General features: G+C 43.5%; 1 protein-coding gene across 3 annotated transcripts in view; it reads left to right on the top strand.

Annotated features, from left to right (window-relative positions):
- SLC7A2 (solute carrier family 7 member 2) overlaps positions 1-19,474 on the top strand; it is a 55,561-nt gene extending 36,087 nt beyond the window's left edge. For 2 of the 3 annotated variants that reach the window (XM_037055260.1, XM_037055259.1), the window contains exons 4-12: positions 1,381-1,546; positions 2,680-2,813; positions 3,787-4,009; positions 5,838-5,977; positions 8,977-9,079; positions 11,006-11,211; positions 12,232-12,398; positions 13,175-13,283; positions 15,415-19,474. In XM_037055260.1, coding sequence (XP_036911155.1) covers positions 1,381-1,546; positions 2,680-2,813; positions 3,787-4,009; positions 5,838-5,977; positions 8,977-9,079; positions 11,006-11,211; positions 12,232-12,398; positions 13,175-13,283; positions 15,415-15,611 — 1,445 coding nt within the window. In that variant the 3' untranslated portion in view covers positions 15,612-19,474. Of the gene's footprint in view, positions 1-1,380; positions 1,547-2,679; positions 2,814-3,786; positions 4,010-5,837; positions 5,978-6,224; positions 6,362-8,976; positions 9,080-11,005; positions 11,212-12,231; positions 12,399-13,174; positions 13,284-15,414 lie in introns of all 3 variants that reach the window. The other variant, XM_037055258.1, reaches the window with a different exon arrangement.
- The last annotated feature ends 5,239 nt before the right edge of the window (positions 19,475-24,713 follow it).

The following is a 24,713-nucleotide window of genomic DNA, read 5'->3' as shown; positions in this document are numbered from 1 at the left end:
TAAATATGATAAATATAATCATAAAAGTACTGAAAGAACACAAAAGTGAATGTTTGGGGATTACTATTTAGGGGAATTCTAAAAATAGAAACTAAAAAGGAAACATTTATATTTTAAAACATCTTTTAGATATAGCCAACAGTAGTGTTAAAGCAAATGGTAAGCTGGGAAAAACATGAATAATACATGGTAGGTAGAGATTTATGGCATTATTATTAAATTAATACATCTTATAAATCAACATGAACAAGAATAGCCTAACAGAAAAAAAGGGCAATTTAAAGTGGGCCAAACATTATGGGGAATATATTGATAATATGAACCAAGAGCTTTGTATAAAAGTACATAGCTCGATACAGTATGAACTTAGAGAAAATGACTATAAGGAAGGCATTAGAAAGTATGAAATGGTATTGATAAAGAGATGATTATGTCAGTATTGTCTGTAGTTTTAAAAAACTAAAGGGACCTGATTGTCTCTAAATAAGAGACCGAATTGCAGTGTCTCCATAGAGGGCAGGGGGTGTGGCTGTTAAAATGAGGCTGTGTGTTTGTTGACTTGGCAGTGTGTTTGTGTGTGTGCATGCACACGTGGGCAAGTGCAAAATTCCGGACCGAAGGTTACACTTGATTTTATTTCCTTTACATGTGATCTGTCTCTTCGAATTACTTGAATAGGAAACTGACTACTTTTACAATCTGAATGTAAAATAAAACTATTAAAATGAGAATTGAGCCCTGGCTGGTGTAGCTCAGTGGATTGAGCGCGGCCCTGCCAACCAAAGGATCGCAGTTCAATTCCCCGTCAGGGCACATGCCTGGGTTGCAGGCTAGTTCCCAGCAGGGGACACACAAGAGGCAAACACACATTGATGTTTCTCTCCCTCTGTCCTTCCCTTCCCCTCTAAAGATAAATAAATAAAATAAAGTGAGAGTTGATTTAACTAAATATCTATTTGGCACGGCAGTTGAGTTATTTTGTTTGTGTATGTAGTAAACATGAGGCAGACATATGACTGAGCTTTCATTTTCAAAATTTTGAGCCATGAACTTTGAAATGACTTTACAGCAGCCTTTCATTAAAATTAAGTTACTTCACCTCTCCCTACCCATTGGTGATAACCGAGGAGGTTACTAGATTTACCTGCATCTTGAATAGAGAGCTGTGGGCACAGTCTGCCTTCTGAAATCGGGGCAGTTGTATTCGGAAAATATTGTTTCTCCGGCAAGTGAGTAAGAACTCACAATAGACGGGGATGAATGGGACTTAAATTTATGAATGCTGGTGAGATAATATCCTAACGCCAGTAGCTGCCTCCCAATGCCATTGCCTTTCCTAACGCTTAGGTAAAACTTAAACCGCCCTTTCTCTTCCCCCAGGTCTTCTATCGTTCGGAGTGAAAGAGTCCGCCTGGGTAAATAAAATCTTCACAGCGGTCAACATCCTGGTCCTCCTCTTTGTCATGGTGGCTGGGTTTGTGAAAGGGAATGTGGCGAACTGGAAGATTAGCGAAGAGTTTCTCAAAAATATATCCGTAAACGCCAGGTACAGTGCTTGATTTGGGGTCCTCCCCCTCTTATTTTTATTTCTGCCTCCCTTGTGTCTTATGTTACATTCTCCTCTCGAACTGTGGTCCTGCGGTTCTCAGGCTTTTTGCTCCCTAGACCTTTCGAAGTCCCTTCTCTTCCAAGACTCTTCTTCCCCCCCCCCCCCCCCCAAACGTAAACATAAAGCATTCTCACTGCCAAGCTGGTGATGGAAGCCGACTGCTGGTTCTCCGCCTCAAGCTCTGCTCCAGGTTTAGGGGAGGGACAGGGGAGATTCTAACCGTTGAAAATGGCTTTCTTTTCCCCAAAGGTTTGCCGCCTCCACATAACAATGAGTATTCTCGAATACCGCGTCCTTTAGTTCTTCCTTTGGGACCAGCATGCATTGCATTTTTTCAGCCCTGTAGTAATTTCCAGGCCTTTTTTTTTTTTTTTTTTTTTTTGGAGAATACTATTGGTTGCATAAGCAGACCTGTCCTGGCATTTCACTTGAAACTTGATAGTCTCAAAAATTAAATTAATGATAATGTATGAAAGGTTTCCCCCTATGATTTATTTGATCATGACGCTCGTGTGCTTGTAAAATAAGATTACAAAAATATCTATTATATGGAGTGAGGATTATCTACATGTGTTTCTTTATATGAGTTGTTTGTATTAGCATCCTCTGGTTTTTTATAGTGTTTTGCATGTAATAAAATATTCAACTTCAGTGGTATTAATCAAGCCGAGAGAATTGTATCTCTGCCTTTCAAACGTCTTTGTCCTGAATGTTTAAACGTGCAGCCTATGCTGCTGCCCATGACAAGAGCTCGTTGTTGGTCTTGGTATCAGGTCATGGCTCACAGACGGTCACTGCTCTCAAAACCCCGCCCGGCTGTGCATCCAGGCCGGGGTGGGCCCAGGCCTGCGTCCCAGATCGGTGTCCGCAACCCCGAGTGGGTGCCGTTGTCGGGACGCCGTCGTATTCTCCAGGACAGAGGACAAGGATGAGGGTTCACTGCTAGTTCTGTATGTGTCAGCTTCAAAGAGCTGAGACTGCAACAGCCCTCTGTGGGTGTCATTTCACACATCACTGGAAGACACAGTTTTCTCTAAAAATGGCTTTCCGACATTTGTGCTTTTCCTCAGAGAGCCGCCTTCTGAAAACGGAACAAGTGTCTACGGGGCTGGTGGCTTCATGCCTTATGGCTTTGCGGGGACTTTGGCCGGGGCTGCAACCTGCTTCTATGCCTTTGTGGGATTCGACTGCATAGCCACCACTGGTAAGGGCAGAGTCCAGGCTCTGGGCAGGGGGGAGGGCCTGCTCTGTGCCACACAGGTGCCCGTGGGTGGCAGCAGTCAGGACCAAAAACGGGATTTGGACCCGGCGCCAGGCCCAGGTGTGACACCGGCCGTCTGTGATAAAAAGAAACTGAATGACACTCACACAGCCTTGCTTTGCATGTTGGTAAAACTGGGAGGGTGAGACCTACCCTTCAGAAGTCATGAGAGTTACCTAAGGCACATGTGTACATGTGAAAAGTTACTTTGAAAGAACACACAGGAAACATACTCCGCAAGCTGTCAAATACTTTGTAAGCGTTAGTCGTAATCACTACCCTCAACTTTCTGTCTGGACGCGCCGTCACAATGAGTGATAATGATGGCCATGCTCGTAAATGATCTCTTCTTGTAAATGAACAATGTATTGTGGGGATTCTCTTTTCTTTCTTTTATACAAGAAGGAAATCATGCCAGAATCATCTCTAAGTCTCGACTCTGGATTTATATTTTTTGCATGACCTAATGATTAATTTTGGATGCTTTAAATGCCAAATCTTATTAGAAGGATCCAAAGTATACTGTTTTCTATTGAAACCAGAGTTTAATGTAAATAAATAGATGGATTGGGTAGCTGTTTATCTGAGGCCTTCACACTGAGGGGCGTACAGAAAGAATCCCGTGACAGTCATTCAATCTCTGTGGATGAATTGCTTCCAAGATGGATTAAGAGTGTTTTTCTACCACCAAACATTTCCTAATCCTGGAAGAGCATTTTTAAAAATTTCTGGCATTGGATTTCCATGTAATAGCAAAGCACCGGCAAGAAGAGAGAACATTTCATGTGGAGTAGATGGATCAAGCTAAGAAAACAGAAGGAATGGGAGCAGAGCGGAATTACTGTGGATGAGATGGTAAACTCATGGTTTACCTATTGGCGTTTTATTCTACATGCAACCTTTCGTGTTTCCCTAGGTGAAGAAGTCCGGAATCCTCAGAAAGCTATTCCTATTGGAATTGTGACTTCGTTGCTTGTTTGCTTTATGGCCTATTTTGGGGTCTCGGCAGCTTTAACACTTATGATGCCATACTACCTCCTGGACGAGAAGAGCCCCCTTCCCGTAGCGTTTGAGTACGTCGGCTGGGGTCCTGCCAAGTACGTCGTCGCCGCGGGCTCCCTCTGTGCCCTGTCCGCCAGGTACGCTGCGTTGCCCCCGGGGCTGAGTCTGGTTGGGCTACTGCGAGGTGAGGTCACCGTCTCAGGAATTCCCCCTGCGCATTTTACAAAGAACCCTAATATCAGGAACACATGCTGCAGCTTTGTATTCTCTGGATAGTTTGCCCAGAATTGCCCTTAATCTTACATGATAAAGTCCTTTTCCTCCATCAGTAAAGAGTCAGTATTTCAAGGGAATGGCGGTCCAAGCTGCAGTGGAAATACATCCAACAGAGGGGCAGGCATCCCTGTATGCACACACACATCACACGTATTCATATATGTGTGCATTATGCTGGCATGTTCGTGCGAGTATGTGTCCCTGCTGGCTCTGGGATCACTCGCAGTGCTTCAGACGGTGGGGACCCTAGGTGCAGACTGGACATTTTCTGTTGTCTTTTAAAGCCACATCAAGCCCGTGTGTGTGGAAACTCTATGCTGTGTGACATTGCGAACTCCAGTGAGCTTCTCTTGTGAGACACTAAGACTTTTTCACATAGAATTGATCAGAGTGAATTTGGTGTAGACACAGAAATTACCATTCTCAAATTAATGCTGGAAATTTATATAATATCTACGTGAAAAGGAAAGAGTAGTTAAAACTCGTGTTTGGATTTTCAGTAGCTGCTTGCTTTAATCCTTCAGAATTCATTCCTCGGTTTTCCTGAGCTGCTCATATTGCAAATTAACAAGTGATCATAAGACATTTCATTCTAGTTTTATACTGTGCTATACAGTAGAGCTTTCTTACAAAGAAAAAAATAATCTCTGATTACAAATTTTTTAAGTGAAAATAATTTTCTATAAGCCTGATGTTGAAAAAAGGTATCTTTTTATATAATATTAATCAGCCTAGCTTTTTTCTCCAAAATCTACTTCGTCTTCTCTTCAAGATAATATGAAGTAACAGTGAGAAATTCTTTTCATTGGTTTCTCAGCCACCTGCTAATGATAAGGTTTATTCTGAGTACTTTCAAAGGTCTGCAATGTGACGACACTTTGTCACCACAGTCTTAGAAGAGACGGATGCAGATTCATCCATGGCCCACCTCAACCCAGCTTCATTAAAAGATAAAGAAGATTGATTTTTTCATAAAATATTTTACTTATTTTCTCTTAAATGGTTATTGTTCATAATGAAGTAATGTATGGAATGGTGCACCAGTAAACATACAAGTTTTTCAGAATGTCTGAAGTTTTCTTAAACTGTTCATCATGGCTATATCTATGTAGTAATTTCATAGTCAGTTGCTTATTTTAACCTTTTTATATCTCAATTATCTTGTGATGCTGGGAATTATTACTAATTTGATCAAAGATCAGGCTATATGAGGAAAAATAATGGTAAGCTAAATATTACAAATACATAATTATTAAATAAATGAAGGGCTATTCTGTGAAATCAAATTACTTAATCTTTTTTTAATTATAATATGTATCTGTTTAGGAATTTTATTTTCTGAGTTATTGCCACTATAAATATCTTCATGGTATGATTGCTTTCGGGGGGGGGGCGGTTCTTGTTGTCTTAATTATTTAGATTTAATTCCGTGATAATCACGGGCATGCACAAATCCCCTGCATTATTGGTTTTGGCCTGATAATCGCGCTGGGCAGATAGCTGCAGCATAATAATAAGTAGCACCGTGGTAAACATGTGCAAATACTTTTAAATGTCTAATCATAATACATTTTAAAACTATGTAATCCTCGCTGCAGTGCTGAGATTTTTACAGTTACTTAATTTCCGTCATGGGATGTAATTTTGCATGGATGTCTGCCATACTGCATGTGTTTGCTTTTTATCCAGTCTTCTCGGATGCATTTTCCCAATGCCACGTGTAATCTATGCTATGGCCGAGGATGGGTTGCTTTTCAAATGTCTAGCTCAAATCAATTCCAAAACGAAGACACCAATAATCGCTACTTTATCATCGGGTGCGGTGGCAGGTGAGAGAAAGTTAACTTCTATAAAGAAAAGGGGGGTCTTTTTTCATCAAGGATTCTGAAAAATACGGAAAGCTAGGTGGTTTTCTGTTTTGATTCGTGTGAAGATCAATAACGTGTTTTGTGAATGTTTTGGACGGTTTTGACATAGGTTCGTCCTGTACTTGAGTGTGTCCAGTCTGTACCTGCATCTGCCTGTCTAGAGTGATGCTTGTGATAACTCACGTGGATTATGAATTTTTCTTTCTAGCCTTCTGGGCTCTATGTTCCCTTTACCCCGGATCCTGTTTGCCATGGCCCGGGACGGTTTACTGTTTAGGTTTCTTGCCCGAGTGAGTAAGAGGCAGTCACCAGTTGCTGCCACACTGACTGCAGGGGTCATTTCTGGTAAGCTTTCCAAACGTGGGCTTCTCAGTGTTGGACTGGAACGTTTTATGCGCATGCAGGGACTTATAGAGAGGGCCTGCTTGCTGTGCATGTAAGTTAAGAACAAAATTACTGGTGAATTAGGGTGCGATCATTGGGATGACACCTGAAGATCACGGTGGCCAGTGGTTTCCCAAAGTGCATTCTTCACTGACCCTGGGGGATGTTTTGCCATTTTGTAATTTTAACCTTTGGAGCTTCTCACAAATGTGCAATGGGTTGTAATGGCTGTTCCCTATGTGTCGGTTATTACATTCTTCTCAGATGGATTAACTAGCACATAAAATTCTATTGTCGATGCATAAAATTTTAATTCAAGAATGATTACTTAATTGGGGGCATATGAATTGAAAATTATTATTATTTTCTTTTTTTTGTTGTTAAGGATTTAAGCTGAATATTGCTAAAGGACCATAGGATGTTTGAAAAGCTAACGTTTACCCATGCTTAACTAAGCATACGAACTGGCAAAGACAATTTGCGCTGGGCTGTTGCAGTCATGGCTGTTAGGGCGGTAGACATCCCCACTTCCTGGCCCGCCAGGGCCCCGCCCAGAGTTACTCACACCTGGTGAAGGCCGTCAGGAACCTGTTTTTCCTTTCTTCAGTTCTGTTACTTAGAAACCCCAGAAGCTACCTTTTGATGTGTCATGATATCAATGTCCAATGCCTTTGGCCGGACTTGTTGGCAGAAATTTTCAGATATTTTATGGGTCAAGAGAATGGCCCTAAAGGTCCTATTACAGGAAGCAAGAGAGAGGATCTAGCAGGCCTCATAGATAAAATGATAAACTATTAAAAAGGATAAACTATCTTGGCATAGCAGAAATTCAAACCAAAAATGATCATTCTGTTGAGGTTCTGAATTGTTGGCAAGATAGGTTAGAGAATCCTAGTATTTAATTATGTGTGAAATGGGATTTATTTTCTAGAGTCAGTGGGTATCTAAACAGCTTCACTTGGTAAATATTTTCTAATAAATGTGGCACTTCATTAGGCAGACATTGGAAGGTCCTGTCCCTTTGTTGGTGCTTGGATAGCTGCACCCATAATGAAAGTTGTACTAGATAATCTAAAGCCCAGTTTAGTATTAAATAGTGCCTTGGGATATTAGCCTGTAGAATCATGACAAAGGGTCACTCGTTTTATTAACTTGATAAACATTTTTATTTTTCCTAGCAGAGTGGTAGTATTTAGAATTTTATATATTATAGCTCTAGATATTCAGATTTTTAAAGAGAAATCTGTCCTTTCAGGAAGAATTTAATTTGGCAGTGTAATAAGATATTAAAATTAATAATTAACAAAAGATAATTCTAACAGAAGGCTTTTTTTGATGCTCTAATAATATTTTTTGTTATTTTGTACTCCCATACCTCACTTTGTGGGTTTTAACTAGATCAGATTGCTTGTATGGATAACTAACCACGTCCTTCTGTCTTGGCTACCTCATTTGGGCCAGCCGTGATTCTTAAAAAACATACAGAAATGTTAATGACCTCACTGTGGTCGTTATAAGTATTCCAGCCACGGAGAGTTTTTGAAGCAAGGCCTGAGCCACACTTAAAGAAACAATGTATTGTTGTTGGAGGCACCCAGGGATGCATATGGTGTGGGACCTTGCGTCCGCCTCCTAGTTTTAACCTGTCTATGAAAAAGGGATAATAATCCTATTATAAGGGTTATAACCCAGAAAAGCACATCAAATTGCTGGGGTTTTGGTAAAAAACGAAAGAGTCAAATGTGAGCCATTTTGTGTAGCTGAACCTCAATAATTTTTCCTGTCTCCCAGGCTTATTAAGTCGAACAACAAAGGAGACAGAAAGCTTGCAGAGAGTTCTAGAACCCCATGTGAATGGAAAAATGTAGTGTCTGCTTACTCAGTTGGGGAGAGCTGTGTGCTACATTCAAGTTAGTGTTAGCGCTATTTTGATGTTTCAATGGAGAAAAATATTGCTAAGTGCCAGTTAACTATTCTGCTGTGTGAAGAATATTTTGCCTGCTACTGGGATCTGGGTGCAGATGTAGAGTGAGCTCTCAAATCTAGTCGGTCTGACCGGAGTGAGTGGTTTTAATCAGAGTAGAATTTAGCTTATCTAAGAAACATAATTTAATTGGAAATTATTTTATTTTGTATATACCTCAAAATGTGAATGGAAATCAATATGATTAAATACCATCTGATTGAGGGCTCTTTTATTTGAAGTTTTTTTATGATCTTAAACAAGGACCTAGCCAATATTTCTTAGCACCGTGTTTCTTCTGAAACATCAAAAGAGAGTAGTAATATTTTCAGTTTTTGCCAAACTAATATTTCTTTAGCTCATCAAAGTGGATGGTTTTTAATAATCCAAGTAGTAGTTACCAATCTGATAACTGAGGGGCTTTGAAGTTTTGTTAGCAGTTTGTACAATCTAAAGAACACCTTAATTGTGAGACATACAGTTTTCTATACTTGAACTGAAACAAAACAAAAACAAACCAAATGTCAGTCAGTGGTCCCTGCCTGGAACATTATCAGCCGTACGGAATTGAATCGCAGGCCGTTTTCTTCACCATCCTTTTGTTTCCCTGCAGCTGTGATGGCGTTTCTCTTTGACCTGAAGGCCCTCGTGGACATGATGTCCATTGGCACGCTGCTGGCCTACTCTCTGGTGGCCGCCTGTGTTCTCATCCTCAGGTGTGTTGTCTCATGGCCAGATGGCTCTGCAGGGTGTGTGTCTGGTTGCTGCCCAGGGAGTAAAGCGAGGGCTGCCATCCGTGCTGTCGGGCAGTGCGCAGTCTCTGAGCTGAGAGTCTGTGGCCATAGAAACATCCGTAGAAAGTGTAGATCCGTGCTTGGTCCTTAGCAAAGAATCAAATACAATTGGTAATTAGCAAGAAGCTGGCCCAATTCTCTGTGAAGGGCAGGTTCTCGGAATATGTAAAGACACGTAAAAATACTATACTTTTTGCCCCACGAATTCAGCTGCTAAGACTTTATACTAAAGTCTTAATCATTGGGGCACACCCAAATATAAGTAAAGGATGTTCATGGAGAAGATCATTGACATTAATGAAAATTGGAACTAGCCTGGTTAGCGATGAGAATGGTTCAATCAATGAGGGTACATTTATTTAGTGGACTGTTCAACAAATAAAATGATACTTAATTATTTGGAGTAATAGGTCAGTTTTACGATGTAAAAGTCTATGTAGCATCTGAATTTATTTAAAAAAAGTAAATTTACATAAAGAAATCATTTTTGCTTATATATAAGCATGTATGCACTCATGCCTGGCTGATACTGTGCCAAAATACTAGCAGTGATTAACGCTGGGCAGCGTTTTTAATTTTCTTCTGAGTACTTTTGGGTATTTTTTTCCAGTGAACGTATTTCTTCTTAAATGGAGGACAGATGTTACTTCCAATTTTTTAAAATTTTTCCATTATAGTTTACATTCAGTATTACTTTGTACTAGTTTCAGGTGTACAGCATAGTGGTTAGATACTCATACACTTTACAATGTGTTTCCCCTGACGTTTCCAGTACCCAAGCGGCACACCAAACACAGTTACTATATTACTGACTGTATTTCCGATGCTGTACTTCATAGCCCCATGACTATTTCGTAACTACTGATCTGTACTTCTCAGTCCCTGCACCTTTTCCTCCAAACCCCTAGGCCCCCTTCCCTTTGACAACCATCATTCTGTTCCTTGTACCTACGAGTCTGTTTCTATTTTGTTCTTTTGTTTATATCATTCTTTAGATTTCACATAGAGAGAACCCTCAAGGTTCCACCGAAAGTCTGCTAGAGTGATAAATTCAGTAAAGTAGCAGGACACAAAATAAATACTCAGAAATCAGTTGCATTTTTATACACTAATAATGAACTGTGAGAAAGGGAACCTAAGAAAACAATCCCACTTACAATTGCGTCAAAAAAAATAAAAGACCTAGGAATAAATTTAACCAAGTAGGTAGAAGACCTGCACTCAGAAAATCATAAGACACTGAAGAAAAAAAATCAAAGAAGATACAAGTAAATGGGAGTGTGTCATGTTCATAGATAGGAAGAACGAACATCCTTGTAAGTTTGAGTGAAGGTCGCGCAGAGGGAAGAGGCCGCACTGGGGAGCCTGGGGCAGACACCAGGAGGGGAGGCAGGCTGAGGCGTGGACACAGGCGGTGGAGGGTGGGGAAGAAGTAATGAAGGAGAACGGCATGTGCAGGAGGTGGAGGTGGCCGGGTGAGCCACCAGATGGCTGGGTGAGCTAGTCGGGCTGAAACCAGCGGACTCAGGTAGGCAAGTTGGAGGAGATGAGACCAGTAATCATCCTGTTATCACAGTTGCCTCACTTTAAAATGTGACTCTCTCCTGTGTGGTATATATAACGTTTCTAATGAAACGGCCACCAGAGGGAACTCAGAGTTGCTGCAGATGTCCTGTCCAGCAGGGCAGTGGTCAGGCTCACATGCTCTGAGGCTGGCCCCATGAGAGTGTTGGCTTATTGCCCGAGCCATGACACTGTGAGAGGTCTCACCAAGAGTTTCAGGAGCTCGTTACATTGGGGCCAAGGGTCTCTTTGAGAATCAAGACACCAACCTTTATTTGGGGACAGGTACCAGCCTGGCTTATCGTATGAGCAGCCCAAATATGCTCCTGAGAAAGAAGCTCTGGAATCGTGTGCCAGTGTGGAATCGGAAAACGCGTCCCAGGTCACCATGCTGCAGGGACCCGGTTCCAGCCTGTCTGCCCTCTTCAGCCCCTCAGCTCTGCCCACAGAGCAGTCAGCTTCTCTCGTGAGCTTCCTGGTGGTATTCCTTGGTAAGCCCTCATCCTGCAGTGTTTCAAAGCCCTGGCAGGCGTGTGTGTGGGTGGGGCAGGTGGGATGTGAGACAGGAAGAGAGGCCTCCCGTCACCCTGGAGTAGGTGAGCACCTACCTGGGGCCCTGAAGTGTCCACCTAGTGGGCCACTCGACTTTTATATTAGCAGGATAAATGTATCGTGTTTTGGTAAATGAAGAAGATAGGGAGAAATTCATGAGGTGAAAGTGACTGGAGTAGATAGTTGGTGCATTTCATTAGCTGCTAGGAAGCTCCCTGTGTGAAAGTGTCCGGCCAAGTACACCTGCCAGTCACGGAACTGGGACCCCGGGAGGTTGGGAGGCAATCTAGACAGTGCTGTCTGCTTAGCCACAGTTTCGTCATCTCTCACGTTCTCAGAAGCATTTATTGAGCCTCATCTGTGTGCCAGGAGCTCTGCTGGCACGTTGACTATCAAGAGAGCCAGCCCTTGCACTCCGTGGGCTTCATGAAACAGGATGACCGGTGGCAAGTTAGGGGAAGCGCAGGCTCCTCTGGGGGCACAGTGGTGGGGCCCCTAGTGCAGACCTGATGGTTAGACGTAGGGTCGGTGGGTGGCAATGTCCCTCTCAGAAACAGGGGAAAAAGATGCAGTTCATTTTATGTGTTTACAATGGCTGACCATGGACAGGCTTGCCATTCCCTGTTTGAAAAAAGGGGAATGTCAACCCCTGATGGTGGCCCATCATTCCATGTGCTACAGTCTGAGACAGGAGCAGATGAGGACCCAGGTGGCACGTGGGCAGGGTCGTGCCTGAGGGGAGGTTGACTTCCTAAGAAGAGACAGTCATGAGTAAGCAAACTGTGTTTCCTAAGTCAATGCAACCAGCCATGTCTGCCCATCCCGAGAACGAAGACTGAGTATCCGGCAAAGTAGACACGCAAAGGACTTGACATCTTATCACAACTGACTGTGGGGACTGAGGCACCAGAGCGAAGCGTGCATGCTGATTTCATGTCGCGTGCGTGTCTCCTCCGCAGCATCTCTCGTTCTGGGCCTGAGTATTCTGACCACCTACGGAGTCCAGGCCATCGCAGCGCTGGAGGTGTGGAGCCTCGCCCTCCTGGTGCTGTTCGTGCTTCTCTTCATCGCTGTCATCCTCACCATTTGGAGACAGCCCCAGAATCAGCATAAAGTCTCCTTCATGGTTCGTGAACTGAGGGCTAGGGATGCTAAATATGGGGCACATGTTCCCTTGGATGTTAGTTTTTATGGTTTTTTTTTAAAGTTTTTCTGAAGTTAAGCGATGAACAGGAGTGTCACATTTCTTTGAGATGTTCCTTTTTGTCACAAATTCTCCACCTGCGCTGGCTGTGTGACTGCCCTTTTCAAAAATTTGAGGATGCTCCTATCACAGGGTTATGTCTGATAGCACACACATTTCTTGTCCAAGAATCTACAGTAGCAAAGGCATCATTGGCATATTTCATTTTAGAAAGTCAGAACCCTCTCAGGAAGGTTATTCCCACCAAAAGCCCTTCCACTGTACAAAAAAAATTGACCTGTCACATTAGAACTAAGAGCAGGTTTCAGCTGGGAGAGAGCTTTCTGGAAGCATCCCCCGAGATGCTATGTGTATCCGGAGTCACAGAGGCACGGCCGGTGGACACCCGAACTACACCTGGGAACCTGAACTAAACCAACTGTTAAGGCCGACTGCTTCTTGGTGATGATGCAGGTGTTTGCAGGCCACATAAATCCTCTGTTGCTTTGGGCCACAGTAAATAATGTAAAACGTTATGTTCCCCTTAGTATTCTTTACAGTGGTGGCCTTTGTTCAGGTTGTCCTTTGTGTAAGACTATAAACTTACAGACACAGAATGAAAATGGATAGTATGTCAAATTACTTACCACCACGTGAAACGATGTGGGGAATGTACTTTCAAATTCTGAGTATATTTAAGAAGATACTTTCCCCCTTAGGTTCCATTCTTACCATTCCTGCCAGCGTTCAGTATCCTGGTGAACATTTACCTGATGGTCCAGCTGAGCGCGGTGACTTGGATCCGATTTAGCATTTGGATGGCGCTCGGTAGGTCTTCCAGTATTTTCGCTTTCTCAGCTTTGGCTCTCTCTGGTTTCATGCACTGCCATGGGAGAAACGCAACCCTTCCCGCTTCCAGGAAGTAAAGTTGCTGTTTTTTTCCTACGTCCTCCTTTTTCAAGTTTGAGAGCATCCGGTGCCTACTTTTCCACATGTGTTTGGATGCCTTTTTGAAATCCAGATCTCCCGATAACTCTGTGGAACCATGTAGGTTCAGTTTCTCTCCGACTTGGTGGATGAGAAAATGAAGCCCCAAAATGTCAAAGGATCTCACTGACAAGCAGCCCAGGTCTCTGATCCCAAAGCTCTTTCTTTTCAGTGTGCTGGTGGGTTTTTTGGAGATATTTTGAATGAGCTAATGGTAAAACAAAAACAAAACAAAAAATCCCTCTTTTCTAATACTAAAGTTGTTATTATTATTAGAGCCTCGGAGGGAATTTAACACTCACACGAGCAAGCTTATTTGTATCCACACCGCCTTGTTCTTCATTTTGATTTCTCCAGTGTCCTCTGTGAAACTGAGTTAGAGATGAAGAGTTTGAGTGAGTTGTGACTCACGCGCTGAGCGCCAGGTGCCTCAAAAATGTGAGGCGAAATGGTGAGAAATAAGGGTTGAACCTGCATCGGGCTTGGTGGCCTGAGGAGTTTGGGTTTGTGCTTTTTGAACAGCCCTTCCGCTGGCTCGGTGAGAGCAAATGTCATTCACGTTTGTGTATGTATGTAGGTGTTTGGCTCTCCGTTAACTTACTCTCAATTTCAAGCCACGAACCCAGTTGAGTTGATAGAAGAGTGAACCTCAGTCAGTTTCACCCTTCCCCTCACACCCACACTGGCATTTTGCCTATATTTGGGGAGTTTCACACTGTGCCAACGAATTGTGTGTGTGTTTGTGTGGGGAGGGCTTGGGTCAAAGGTCATCCATCCACACAGGTTGCACTGGGCTGTTCTCTCTTTCTGTCCAGACGGCTCCCTCCGGTAGGTGGCTCTGTTGCTTAAGGGGCAGGATCCCATCAGGAATCACCGGCCAGTGGGCTATGCCCTCGGGGGTCCTTGGGGTCCTGCCGCCTCCCCAGGTGCTGCCAGGAAGCTGAGGCCACATCCCCAAGGCCCAGGACTGAAAGGCTCACTCCCCCGCTGGAAGCCCAGAAGCATCTCTTTCTAATCCGGTGGAGACTTCTCCACATTTCCTGCCTCTCCAAAAACCACTGCTTCTTTCCTCAAATCGTAGCCTGCCATGGCTTAACGTACTTTGTCTTGAATCAAAGCAGTAATTACAGAGCCATATTCTCTGTGTTTGAGTAGAACAAGTTACCTCCCTGGCTTTGTGCTTCAGGTTCTTTGTAACAGGGCAATGGTAGTCCCTTTATTTGAGAACAGGGAGGGCTGGATCTTCAAACCTCTGAGAATCGGAGAGAAACTAGAACCATTCCTAATGATTAGACATACCAAAATGCTAATTGGAGCCTGCTTCCCATTCTCTTTAAAGGGGAAAACGATAATGCATCTTACAAAACTCTCAACCAATCTTTAAAAAATAACTAAAACCCAGCAAAATGCCCCTGTATAAATAAGCAATGAACTGTTTTGTGAGGGCACTTAAAACCTTTCTTCCTAATCCCCGTCAGCTTGGCCGCCAGCAAATGGTTCCTTTGGACGACACAGTGAGTCAGCCTCTCCTGGGGACAGTAACCCGTGGAAGGCACACCCACGTCCCCTTGGTTTACACAGGGCGTGTGTTCCAGAATAGCTGATGGCGACCCTAATAGTTCACCCCTTGTATTTGGGGTGTAACTTGAGACTTTGCACCATATATCCTTTTGTTTAAAGCGTAGCGTCGAGTTTTGAGAAAATTAATATATTTTTTTCTACAAGCATTTGAAAAGCACTAACTGAGAGAACCCTACATTCTGTAAGGACTGGGTGTTAAAAATGGAGACGTGCGTTCTCCCGGGAAAACGCTTAGCGAGGCCCTCCTGTGGGGGGTGACGCACCCGCCCCCAGTGCTTCTGAAGTAGCTCAGGGCCAGACAGCGGGGAGCCCTGTGCCTTTGTGCCGAGTTCCCAGGTCCCAGCAGTCATCTCCTGACCCACCTAAAACGCCGCCCTCTGTTCTCCAAAAGGTTTCCTGATTTACTTCACTTACGGCATTAGACACAGCCTGGAGAGCAATCCAAGAGATGAAGATGATGATGGAGACTCGTGTTCAGACACCATTAATGCAGCAACGGAAGAAAAATCCGCCTTCCGAGCACACGACCACCACCGAAGAAACCTCAGTTTACCTTTCGTACTCAGTGAAAAGACGAGCGAGTGCTAATGCTCGCTGGAGTGGAGTCCACAGTCTTAACGTGCACATCCCACGCTGAGTGACCGGGACAGGGTGGCAGCGCCCTGCTGGCTTGTCGTGGGCTTGCTGCGGACACAGTTCCCCCTAATTTATACTCACCTGGACAGCACCTCCTCAGGTAATGAATTATGTACCTGGGGAAACCTGAGCTCTCTCCTAGTGCTGAGTATCTCCCAAATAGTGTGTGTGTGTGTGTGTGTGTGTGTGTGTGTGTGTGTGTCAGGGAATACAAATGTTAAAAGTTGTCTGTGTCTTGCTGTTATTGCATTACATTTTCCCAGTGTTCGCCTTGAACTGGTGTCATATACTGCACATACTGAAATGCAGGTAGTAGTCACCACCTAGAAAAGTGTTTCGTACGTGCTTGGTGTTGCTAGGGAAATAACTTGCTTTTCCTCATTAGATTTCACTAGTGTCAACTTAGAGCATGCTACACAGGCAGTTCCTCATCCGGGTGTCTGTCACTGGTCAGGAGTAACAGGAGGGGATAAGAAACGAGCCTTTTTCTATAACGTATAAAGCCAACGGTGGGTTTAGTACAGAGTTTCCTTCTACAAGGTGTGGCAGTTTGCAAAATCTTTAGCCAGTAGTTTGCAGCCACCTTGCTACACAGGGAGGCGTGGCCTTCTGTACCACCAGGGGGCGCCCCTTGGAGCTGCCGTCTTCTCTGAGCGTGATGTCCTCTAGACCCTTATGCCAGAATGTGGTCTCCGTGGCCAGAAAGCCAGCATAAGCAGCAATGATGAGGATGTGTTGGAAAATCAGAGTTAGACACATGCTTGGAAAAGTAGCCACCAAGCATCCTTGTTTTGAACGTAACTTAAAATCAGCCAGTCAAGTCTCCACATGGAGCAGTTGGTGGGATGATTCATACTTTTTCCAATACTTAGTAACCAACCAATCACAGTTCAGGCTCTTTAACCTTGTCAGACAAAGAATTCAGTCCTGTGTTTCGATTCTCTGTTTCTTGTCTGAGACACAAGGGATTACAGTTGCAAATTCTACCTTTATTACGTGCAAAAGTAGAAAAACTGAAGGTATACAAGAAGGGAAAATTTCCTTGTTCTAATTTTCAAGTGTCTATTCAGATATTAAAGGGCATTTGGCTCAGTTCACAGGGTTTAGATCTAATTTGACTGTTTCTTTTGCAGACACTTAGGGGTATTTTTCACCCCTCATTCCATAACAGTTCAGCAGCTGTAGTCTCGCTTATTTTTAAAGGGCCACACTAAAGCTATCCAATGTTCTATAATAACCCACCAGTGGTTGGGAAATAACATATTGTGGTTAAAATACATGATTATATGAAACTCTAAGCTAAAAAATTAACCAAATGAAAGCTGTAGAAACACAGCAGCCTTTATATGACTAAATAATTTGTTTTTAAATGTAAGATTCTCTAATTACTGTGTGTTACTTTGTAGGGTTCTATAATAGTGGACTATCTATCTGCAGTGTGACTTGCTTCTCATGAATTACATATTTATTACAAATCCTTAAATGGTCTGCTAGATGAAGCTAGAGGCTCGGCACTTAGGTGTGCATGGGTTTCATTCCCAGGACAAGTGTTACCAAGCACACCAGTTGACCAGCTTAATCCCCAAACAAGGAAAACATCTCTGTCAGCTCTTCCAAGAAATCTGTTATTTTATTGCTGCGTTAAGAAGCAAGTTGCAATTGAATGGTCTAACCAAGAGTTTATAGTGATTAAACATCAAACAGGTAGGTAGAAAGCCTGGCTCTCTGGCTGCTAGAGTCCTAGCATCCTGGACATAGAACTCAGAACTGACATTCCACGAGCTCCAGGTGTACATGGTGGTGTCAGAGGCCCAGCACTCTCCCCCAAGCTGCTCGTCTCCCTGGAGAGGAAGAGTTAGGCAGGCAGGGAGTGAAGGACGGAGTGAGGACTGCAGGCATGCTGCTGAGTCCTGGCTGTGGTAGCGGTGCCCTAAGGCCCGCGTTTATTCCACTGTCAGTCTAGAATAGGCCCTTCACCAGGGAACATGAGGAATTTCGTACATGCCTACTTAACTCTCTTACTATAACAAAATCAGGAAACTCTCTTAGAATGTGACAGGCAGCTAAAATTATTATGCCCACTGTGTTCCATTAGGAGCAGAGATTAGTTAAAAAAGCATTTTTCCACATCGAAACACTTTGCAAACACAAATCTATGAAAAGACGCCTTGTCCGTGACCGCTTGTTCTCTGTGAAGACTCAAATGTCTGTCTCTGTGAGTGTATGTATATTATGTATGTGTGTGTGTCTGTGTATTCCAACTGTCGGTGTAAAAGTCGGTTGGGTTTAAGATGAGCTTTGGAAATAACACCATTGTGTGGATTAAAAAAACCCTAACTGATGTAGAGATAATACAGTGTTTTGTATTGAAAGATATGCTTATATAAGATTTTTAGGTTTTAAAGTATTTTGAAATACATAGTGATTTTATATATATGATATTTTCTATAGATTCTTCAAGAAAGCGGTATTTATAGTGTTTCTAATACGAAATCACTAAACTCTAGTACGTTGTAACAGGTGCTTTCTAATCTGAGGTGGGGTTGGGGACATTCGGGTGTCCCGTTGACTTTTCTCTGGGCCACCTTCTCGGCATCTCTGCCTCAGCCGGTCCAGAAAAAGCTGGCACTGCCCACCTGGGTACCACTTCCCTGTCCCCACACTGGAATTCATGACCTTAGGGACAAAATGTTGTTTTGACTTTCTTAGGAGTACCAAAATGTTCTGTTAAATTATTGACACTTATATAAAGTTCTCTCCAGAAATTAAAAAATATAGAAACATATTCTCATCATTGTGATTGCATAGCAATAGCTTAAATTACTTTTTTTATACTAGGAAATAAGTTTTTATAACATTTTCAGTGAGAAACCTCTTATAATAGCACTTTTATCTGATGCTCTTTTAAAAGAAGATGGTTTGTGAATAACTATGTGAAGACTCTCATGCCCTGCATGTAACCAGGTACTGTGCAAATTCAAGTTTAAAAGTTATTCATGAGAAAACTTATATTTGAGCTTATAGATTATTACATGTTCACATTTTTCTAAAAGATAGGTATCAGGAAAACTAAGACTAAAAACTCATTTGAGATATATACATTAAAGCAAAACTGATGTTGAGATATATATATATATATATATATATATATATATATATATATATATAACTACTATTACCAACCATAGTTGATGAAAAATATTTGTTTCAGAATTACATCCCCTTAAAAGATAGGAGGCTCTCTCAATTTTTCTGAATAAACATTTAAATTTTTTTTCATGAGAAATTTTTGAATTTTACATTCTGTGCCCCTTAAAAAACTACTCGAACCATTTAATATGTCTTCAAAGAAATTTAACAACAGATTCAAGTTTAGTTTTTACATTTTAAATATTAGCCAAAATATTTTTGCTGTTGTTACAGTATTTTGAATTGGAGTCTGTATTTAGCAAATTATTTTCTAAACTTTACTTGAACGTCTAGCAAGGAGAATAAGGGAAAGTAATCCGCCCCCCCCCCCAGGGCCACAGGGAGCAGGTCGGCCTGACCCCCTGCCCCTTCCCACCTGGGCCTGTTGCGACCCCCCAGGATGTGGCCCAGCCCGGATTCCAACTCCCTCCCACCCCTGTGATGTCACTCACCATGTTCTCTGCCTGATTTCTGCTGGTGGGCTTCAGGTTAACACCAAAAATACAATTTTCGCTGAATTTTAAAGGATTAGCTCAAACATCATAGAGTGTTAAAATGTACACAATTAGTGTGAATTGGGGGTGGGAGGGATTAACTGTTTAACTTTACTAACCCTAGTGCCAAAGGAAAAAAGTGCCTTCTCTGGACGTGGTCCACTTCACGCTCGCTGACACGTCCTCAAATATCAAGGGAAAAGGTGCCAAAGTTCACGTAGTGCCGAGTACCCAGCCCAGGTCATTTTTAATGTAGATTTGAAAGTAAGGCTGCTCGACTTTGTTGTTCGGCAGTTTATTTTTCCCTCCTTGTATAATTATGTTTCAATATGCTTTGATGGCTTTCTGTTTTCTGGGTTTTGAGAGGCCATTGCTGTCATTGTTGTAGCTGTTGGTTTGGTTGTTGGGTTTTGTAACATTCATGATTGTTTGTATGTACACAGTTTAGTCGTACTGATTTCAAAGGCATTTTGTTATGGCTCAACCCAGCTGGCAACCCTACGTGCTGGGAGCACTACTCTTAGCTTTTATTCACTATGGCTGAAGCCACCGCCACAATCTCTGGCCTCCAGAAGCTTTCGCTGACCACTGGGGCCCCGTAGGGGTCATGAACCAGGACCCTGTGCTGGTTCCAGGGTCGGGCAGCCTGCAAAGGGCGAGCATCTGTAGCTACCGCTGTTGGGTGGGGTCTTAGGCTATCAGGGGAGGATACGGAGTAAAAGCCTTCACATGCAGTGAGGTAGTTTGGGGTCCTTAATGTCAGTTCCGAATGTCCCATGAGAACACCAAGGTGAACAATGAGGACAAAGGAAGCTCTGGGTCTCCTGGGGGGGATGGCTGCTCCCTGGAACCGGCACCGAGGGGCCTGGCTTACCAACCGTCCCTGTCGCCCCACTGACAGCCCTGAGGGGGAAGGAACCTTGTGTCACCACCGACAGGGCAGTGTCCCCAGCCCATGCCCGGCTGACCACTGGCTCTTCGCCTTTGGCGCCCAGTTGTCTTACTGCTTTATTCTGTTGTTGTAGTCAGTGGGAACTGTCGGTAGAGCCCAACGCTACAGGAATTCTGCCTGTAAAAACCAACAGAGACATTGGACTTGTGCGAATATAAAGGGCTTTTGTGTAGTAGGTAATTTTACATTTAAATGTTTTTAATGATAATCAATGTTCCTTTTTACTTATAAAGTTGGATTATTTTTTAGAATTTGTAATAAATAAAAACTATTGCTGCTTTACCACTGTAAAATAGGCTTTCTGATGTGACCATGTATTTTTTAAATAAATTTTAATACAACTTGTAAAATAATGTTGTATGCCTGTTGATCACACGTACCAAAGTATACATTTTGCGTATACTTCATTTAAACTGCTTCTTTCATTTGGGAAATTTTAAAGCTGAAAAACATAGCACAATGTAAGTTGAAAAAATGTTATGGTTAAGGATACTCACCCTGGTTAGCCTGTGACTAACCAAGTCCAAGAAGGTAAAAGAGATGTCTCCCGTCCCCTCAGCCCTCACGGCACAGCCCAAAAAACATCCCCGCCAGGACCACACACTTCGGAGGTCCCACCATTTCAGCCGCCGTTTAATGGACCCATCTCTTGGGCATCTCTTTTGTCCATGAGAAGCTCCGCAGCGAGTTCCCAACCAAATCGTAGCCTGTGATAACGAGTGATCAGTTGCGTGTAACTAAGAAACAGTTTTCCCGTACAGCGAATAAACACCTACCACCTCAGTCCTCTTTACGCTCCAGGAAGGAGGAGTCAAAGTGTTCTGTGACATGGCTCACGTCATTTAAAATCGCAAACCCCTTGAAGGAGCGTGTTTGATTTTGGAATGTCTTTGTGCATACACACACACACGCACACACACACACACACACAGAGAATTCTTATCGATTCTAGTGAACTGGAGGGACACCGTGTTGAATTTTAAAACTTTAATATCGAGGAAGCCAGCATTGAAAACCAAGCTGAAACAGCGAAGTATTTCCCAAGTAGAAGCCTAAAACCTCATCTGTCCAATTGTTGCTTAGGGTTACTGCTAGGTTTTGATGGCCCACCTCTGCTCTGGTGCCATGTGATTATACGAAAAAAAGTGCTGTCCCAGGAGCTGTGTCAGGCTGTGGGTCTAACCAGGAACCCCTGGTGTGAGGGGTTCCGCCCGCAGGGCCCCCCTGCCACCACAGGTGAGAATAAGTCACCATATCATACCAAGATATGATCTGCTTAGGGAGGAAAGGTGGCCAATCTGTCAAAGGAGAAGGGCCAAGAGCCTTTTCCTCAATGGGCTTTTATTGGGTTTGTTTTGTGCAGGAATACACGTAAAGCTCATCAGTCCTTGTCAGGCAATAAGGATGAAATAGATAACAAAGAACTCTGAGGGCCTATTTTGAGTCAGGGTCAGATAGCTGAAGAGCTATAAAACTTTGAGGAACAAACTGATCTCTTGCTTGGACCCTTATTTAATTGAGAACATTGTAAACAAAGCAGATTTCACAGGATTTATACATACTCTTTCTTAGGCCTGATTACCCTAGGGAACCGGCCCTTTCCAGCACAGGGCGGTACCCACCATCAGCATTGCTTCAGGCTTAAGGCATTGTCTCAGGCTCAGGCAGGGGTAGTAAGGCAGCCAAGAGATTAAGAGACAGAATGAGAACTCAGGCTAAGTCATAGCCGAGAGGCGGGGGTCCGTCACCCCCTTTTGCTCTAGCCCCCCAAGTCCTTCCTTGGGGCCTCCAGGTGATCGTGCCTGTCTTAGGTCGTTACCCCTTGGGGAATCTTACCTGTCATTGGCTAACTGATCAAGCATTGGGGGCCAGTTATGGACGAAGTAAAAGGGGCCAAGGGGGCACCCCTGCCAGGGAGATAAGCTTTGTCTGCTTAGTGGCTTATGGTCTGAAGATTGCTCACTCACCCTTAGCCATGGGGGGTTTACAGTTCCTGAAACCAGGCAGGGCGATTCCCAACACCCTGGAGATGGGATACCTTTGTGTTCTTTAAACATGGCCACAGAGAAGCTTCCTTTCCAGGCTCAAGGCCCAGGGAGGTCTAATTGTGCTGGCAAGTCTCCATCCATCTGTGTGGACAGAGTGATTCATTTCATTCATCCTGTAAAAACATCTCAAAAAAACTCTGGCCGGCATATAAACTCACCCATGATCACATTAGCTCAAAGCAGGGTCAAAATATGGGGGAAACTACCTCAAAATAAACTCAGCGCATAGCTGATTTACTTACTTGAACCAGTTTAGTAACAGACTCAGAGCCAACTCTTAAATACTTTTAGATACCGGAGATTTCAGATGGTGTAAATCCTGGTGAAAGGGCCCTCCTGACCTCCGCTGAGACTGGAGCAGTCAATGCGAAGAGGAAAACACGAGACGGACTGCACTACCCAGGAATGTTACACAGCTCAGGGCGCGCCCATAGCTCCACAAAAGGGAAGAATGCTGTTTCTGGGCTCTGGGTCTTTGATCCACAAATACTACCACACTCTCATGGTGCAGGTTTCTGGGGTTTCCCAACGGCTGAGCCAGCAGGTCTCCATTATCTTCCCCTCCTACTCATGGGGGCCTGACATCTCTCCACGCAAAGGCCAAGGGTTTCATCGCCTTGGTGGAAATCAGACCCACAGTCCAGTGTTTTGGAACTGAAACATGGACTTAAGTTGGCATTAGGTTGTCAATGACTAATAGAAGATGCTTTTCCAAGAGGGAGCGTTTAAAGCCCCTAAGCAGGTAAAGCCAATAGGCAAGGATATTTGACGCAGGAAGGAGGGACACTATTAAGAAAAAGCAATGGTAGGAGAGGATGTTGGTTTTAAGTCATTTACATTTTAGCTTAGAGTTCCCCTCTTTCCCAAGCCTTTGAGGCTCTTATAACTAATGTACAGTTAACGCACCTTTACAGTATGCTGTCTCCTGCTGCCAGGAGAGTAATCTCTTTCACCCCAACTATTTGAAGGAGACCAAGGGTCTGAGGTCCCTGCCCTGCCCTACAGTGTCCCTTGATGACCAGCTCCAGGAGCACCAGGAATGTGTGGTGTTTCTGTTAGAATGAGAATGTTTAAAACAACCATGGTTATCACCCGCTAAAACCTTGAAACGTTAATTTAAGAAATATTGGTTGTATTTCTGCAGTTAATGAAGAGAGGTTGGAAAAGTGTGTCGGGGGTGGTAGGGAGAAGATGCCCCAAATATAGGTGGTGTTTTTTTCCTTTTTCTTTTTTGGCTTCCCTAACAAATTCCTGATGTTATTCGCCACTTTGAACGGGGATAAAAAGGGAAAAGGAGCAGAGGGGTAGGATGATTTTGCAAGACAGAGTCGTTTTCACTACCATTCTTTAAAAGGTTTAGTGAAAATGCTACCCGTAAAATAATTCACAAGTAAGGAGACCATGACGGAAGCACTGGTAGCCTTCGGGGCTGCAGCTGGGCATTCACCAGAGACTGACGCACTGCGTAGCAGCAACTCGTGCTTCTGAAGAACAGGGAAGGAAATTATGCTTTTTATGGGCCTCCATCAGCAGGGGCATCTGCTTCCCAGCATCACGCTCCCTTCTCTCTTGCGTCCCTTTCCAGACTTCTGTGCCTCCCCTCCACCACTCTCCTCTCCAAGTCTGAGTTGGCGAAGGCAATGCCCAGGGCTGTCTGGCTGTGCTCTTCAGAGGAAGGTGGCAATGCACAGTCGCTCAGATGACGCTGTGCCCTCCTGGGGGTGACAGTGGTTCCATGGACACTGAATTTAAAAGGCTCTTTCTGTTTTTTTCAGCCGCCTCTCTTTCTGCATCGGGGAAGAGCTGTTGATTCAGGGAAGCTCGGGGCCCTGGCCAGTGCCATCCCCAAGCCACCATGTGCTCCTTGAGGTCCACAGTGGATCGCACCCACTGAATGCTGATTAATGCAGGAATGGGTGGAGGGAGCAGACAGGCAACTATTAATAAAGAAAACACAGGTTTTGCAGGTAATATAATCATTTCTCGAAAAACCCAGGACATCATCTAAAAACTACATGGACAACAGGATGGTAGTTACCAGAGGAAAGGGGGATACAGGGTAGTATCGCATCAAGGGATCAATTACATGGTGATAGAAGATTTGGTTTGGGGTGGTAAACACACAATCTACAGACGAGGGATCATCACATTGTACACTTGAAACCTATATAATTTTATGTATCAATGTCACCCCAATAAATTCAATTTAAAAAGATACAAACATACCAACATTAATCATGCCTTAGGAGTCCAGGCCTCAAGTCGTATTTGACTTTGACCTGTAAGACAAGCCATATTTTACTTGGCCAATGTTATAGCAATGGTTGGGGAAAGAATGGGATAGATCAACATAGACGGAGATTCTAATAAT

The sequence above is a fragment of the Sturnira hondurensis genome, unplaced genomic scaffold (genome assembly GCF_014824575.4).
Source record: "Sturnira hondurensis isolate 20B ecotype Veracruz unplaced genomic scaffold, ASM1482457v3 Scaffold0008640, whole genome shotgun sequence".
In the NCBI taxonomy this organism is placed as follows: domain Eukaryota; kingdom Metazoa; phylum Chordata; class Mammalia; order Chiroptera; family Phyllostomidae; genus Sturnira; species Sturnira hondurensis.
The sequence above is the reverse complement of the archived record's forward strand: the minus strand, read 5'-3'. Positions and strand labels throughout refer to the sequence as shown.